The sequence below is a fragment of the Enoplosus armatus genome, chromosome 8, assembly GCF_043641665.1.
Source record: "Enoplosus armatus isolate fEnoArm2 chromosome 8, fEnoArm2.hap1, whole genome shotgun sequence".
NCBI classification, from domain to species: Eukaryota; Metazoa; Chordata; class Actinopteri; order Centrarchiformes; family Enoplosidae; genus Enoplosus; species Enoplosus armatus.
In genome coordinates this window covers 10990298-10994302 of record NC_092187.1, presented here as the reverse complement: position 1 = coordinate 10994302, position 4005 = coordinate 10990298, and the positions used below count along the sequence as shown (strand labels likewise).

The 4005-nt window shown below is 48.5% G+C and overlaps 1 protein-coding gene across 2 annotated transcripts; it reads right to left on the bottom strand.

Annotated features, from left to right (window-relative positions):
* Positions 1-1022: 1022 nt before the first annotated feature.
* On the bottom strand, positions 1023-2902 carry her9 (hairy-related 9). 2 transcript variants are annotated; one of them, XM_070910279.1, is made up of 5 exons: positions 2606-2902; positions 2329-2424; positions 2132-2219; positions 1564-2004; positions 1023-1485 (listed from the first exon to the last, which is right to left on the bottom strand). In XM_070910279.1, exons 1-5 carry the CDS (start codon positions 2822-2824, stop codon positions 1421-1423), a joined length of 909 nt encoding a protein of 302 aa, XP_070766380.1. In that variant the 5' UTR covers positions 2825-2902; the 3' UTR covers positions 1023-1420. The 2 variants fall into 2 exon arrangements, with proteins under 2 accessions (XP_070766380.1, XP_070766379.1); XM_070910278.1 differs by having other exon boundaries at positions 1023-2004.
* Positions 2903-4005: the final 1103 nt, after the last annotated feature.

The window sequence follows — 4005 nt, the reverse complement described above, 5'->3', positions numbered from 1 at the left end:
CGGTGGAGTATTAAATGTTGAGGGGTTCTGACCGGCGGTCACCAGGCAGTAACCTAATCCCAAGTAAAGGGGCCCGCTGACTGCAAGTGGCTGACACACGGCCAGCACCACGCCGCCAGACACAGAAACACGGCCCTCAGTTCCGGACCCCACTCACCGAAGGAAGATAAGTTTACACCCAGAGATAAACAGAGACGGGGGGGGGGGGTCGAGAGGGAGAGACCTTTAACACACAGGAAAGTGCGTGAAGCTGGTGCCAATCCAAATGATCTTTCCAGCCATAGATGGATTTTGGAGAGTAAGTTCAAATCAAGTTTCAAAGTTTCAGATGTTCTGCAACAGGTTTATTTATCTACTCCGACTTCCGCCAGGTTTCCCCGCCATCAAACAAAAGTCTCACCAAGTTCCCTCGTTTTCTCCTTTATTGAGGTGTAGGCCCACTGGGAGTGGGATTGAACAATTGATACACAAAAGAAAGCGAGGATCCTTCCATATTCTTCTTTCACTGAGGCAATCTGTTAGTGACATTAACCCCTGAGCGCATTTCCCAGGCTCATGAATAGGGTTTAAGACTTCTTAAAGCTCCCGCTGCATACAGGATGAGACCCCTTTCAAACTTTTAATTACCTTTATAGCAATAGAAAAATACACCCCCATTGTCCCCTGGACCCCTCTCCAGCGGGCCAGATGTAGAGAGCTCCCGCCAAACTGGTGACAAGGTGGCTGCTTAGGAAATTCAATGATATAGGAGTTCATATTTGAAACATAATCAACAGGTTAAGGCTTCGTTTTGGTCCCAGCTGTAACTGCTGTGAGTCTGTTTAAAAGTTATACCCCCTAACAGGTCATCAATTCATCAATGTGACTTTTACGCATGGAATGTAACATTTACGCACGGCCTCAAAAACTGCAGAGTGATCAATGAAACTCTTAAAGTTTGACAAAGCAACAATGACATGATAGAAACAGCCTTTAGACAAGAAACTTAATTTCTGAAATCTCGTTTATTAAAACAATGGGCCGTCACCCAACTTCAGTTTTTTTTTTCTTTTCAACACAAAACAACAAAGAATATAAAACACAGCTTTGGTATAACAATCAATAACAACTCTGTACAAAACTAAACCTTTTCATAAAAAGTACTCCATAACAAACATGTCCTATAAATCTTCCATCTGCATGTACAGCATTTATCACCGACATCCAAATATTGGAATCAGTCAATAAATTATATATATATATAAAAAACATGCGCCATTTATGGCAACACCTGTTCCATAAAACGAAACATTGAGAACTACTGGGGGGTATTAAGTGGTTAGAGTCACCGTCCCGTAGAGGAAAAGTTCCAGGTTTGTGCAGTCAGTTAAATGTCTAAACTGGAAAAGTAATGCAAACTGGTTTCACGAGTCTCTTGGCGCTACCAAGGCCGCCACACTGGCTCGCTGCTCTCCGAGCCGGTGCTGACCCCGACCGGGCTGACCGCTTGGGACCCCCCGGAGAAGGACGTCATGCCGTGGACCGGGGACGCAGCAGTCGGAGCCGAGCTGCCATGCACCGGACTGGCGTTGACCGCAACAGGCACTCCTGCGTTTGCGTAGAGGGGGATGACAGGGGCTGTGGCCGAGGCAAAGGCCGGGTTAGGGATCAAAAAAGCGAACTGTCCATCGGTCGCGGGCACCAGCTGGAAGCCACCAAAGACCTTGGGGGAGACGGCCTCGGCCGGACTGAGTTTGGAGCCCATGGCGGCACCGCTGATGGGCAGAGTGGATGGGAGCTGCACATGCAGGGGCTGAGCCAGGTGCGCCTGCTGGGACGCGGCCTGCTGCGGATAGTTCATGGACATCATCTGGCCCATGCAGCTGGACAGGTGGTTGAGGAGCCGCGACCTCACCTCCGCGTTCACCCCCTCCGAGGTGGAGAGGAAGCGGGTGACCTCGTTCATGCACTCGTTGAATCCGGCTCTGTATTTGCTCAGGACGGTGGCATCTGCTGAGAGCGCTGCTGGAGGGGAAAGAAAGGGAGCGGATATTAGTGACGCATTTGTGGCTTTGTGACTCGTTCAACAGCTTCCCAATGACTTCTAAATGTTTTTTGTTTGTTTTTGTTTTTTTAAATCAAATAAACTTACCGCTCATCTGTACACGCTGCAGGTTCCTCAAGTGCTTCACTGTCATCTCCAGGATATCTGCTTTCTCCAACTTGGAGTGCCTGGAGCTCTGTGGGTCACAACATGCAAAGTTGAGTCTGTATTCAAGGCACACTCAAAACCAAATGATCTACGAACATGAAAGAGTTGTTAAAGGCATCACAATGATCTCAACTTACATCTTTTTTAAGTGCGTCCAGGATGAGAGTCTTGAGCTGCCCGAGGCTTTCGTTTATTCTGGCTCTGCGGCGTTTTTCCATGATCGGTTTGGATGACTGCAAAGAATAAACAAGTCTACATAAATGTCCTGTTCACCAATCACATATATCAACTTGCATTTCGTGTCACGTCATCATAACAAACTTGTTAACTGCATTACAAACTCTAAACCTTCATAAAAAAAAAGTGCTCACTTGAGAACAATTTATTTCCTCGTGAAAATAAAAAGATCCTTACTTTTCTATGCTCGCTGGCATTTTTCGGTTTGTCCGGTGTGTGTGATCCGTTTGCAGGGGCTCCGGCAATAGGGGATGCCGTCTGCTTTTCCATAGTGTCAGCTGGCATTGTTGAGCAAAGCAGGTAAAAAGCAAATAAGTAAATCCTCTGTGGAAGCGCCGGGAGAATAAAAGCCTTGAGGAAAACGTGGAGATGTCTCAAGAATTCACTGCAGAGCATATAAGAGATGCCTGACAGTCGGGTCCCACCGATCGCTTTGCGTTACGTCGCTTGTTATCACTGAGCTGTCATCTGAGTAAGAGGGCGTGCGTTGCACCGTGCGGGACGACTCTCCTCTTCTGCCGCCGACACACGCCGCGGCGGTACTTATAGACGGCTCGCGTGCTCCCAGTTCGTGTGAAACCCTCTCTGCATTCTTTCCCACACTCGCCTCAGCCAATAGCAGAGAGGACTCACCCATTGGGCGCGGGGCAGACCGCTGATTGGACAACACCCCCGCGGGCCGTCAGTCACGCGCTGCTCAATCAGCCCTGCAGGGACAAACAACAAAGCGGAGCGAGCAGCAGCGGCCGGGCCGGGCCGGGCCGGGCCGGGCTGTGAGGTGATAAGGGAGGGGAATGCGCTGGATGTTTGCTTCCAACTTTGCTCCGTGCTCGTCAAAAATGTTTTACTGCTTGGTGTGTGTGTGTGTGTGTGTGTATGTGTGTGTGTGTGTGTGTGTGTACGGAGAGAACGTAGAGTCTGTATTGATAAAGTCGTTGCAGCCGGTAGCCTACTTTTGACAGTGTGTGTTGTTTAGTTGAAGAACTACAGAAATCTGTGAATGATTGATGATGATGATTACATTGTGTTTTGGCTGCAGATTGAGTAGAGAAATAGTCCAGCGATTGTTTTGGTGTGGATTGTGTAATGTGCCGATACTCAGAAGAAACCCAGATGATTTATATATTTGTATCTCCAAACTTGTATGCCCACTTCTCAAAGTTGGAAGTTCCTGCTGCGACTAATAACAACAAGGTTTATTTATTTCAAGTATAAACATCGTCTTGGCTTTACGTGAAAACATACACACTTTTTTTTAAGACTGCTCTTGCGCCTCCAAGGAGAAGGCATCTGTAATGGCACGCGAGGCGGTTTGCAGTAGCACGCACCAGGCCAATGGCATGCGACCGCTCTATGCAAATAAGCCAGGGCGCACTCTGATTGGCTGCGTGAACAGCTCTGTGTCAATCATCCCGGAGCGGGAGCAGCTCAAAGGGGAGGAGGAAGAGGAAGAGGAGGGGGGCACATCTGTCCGCGTGCCATTCGCGCAAAGTCTTCTCCGGTCTACGCGGAGCACGTGCCAAAATTTGCAGATTACAGCCTGGAGACCAGGGAGCATATAATGTCAAGCCTGAGAA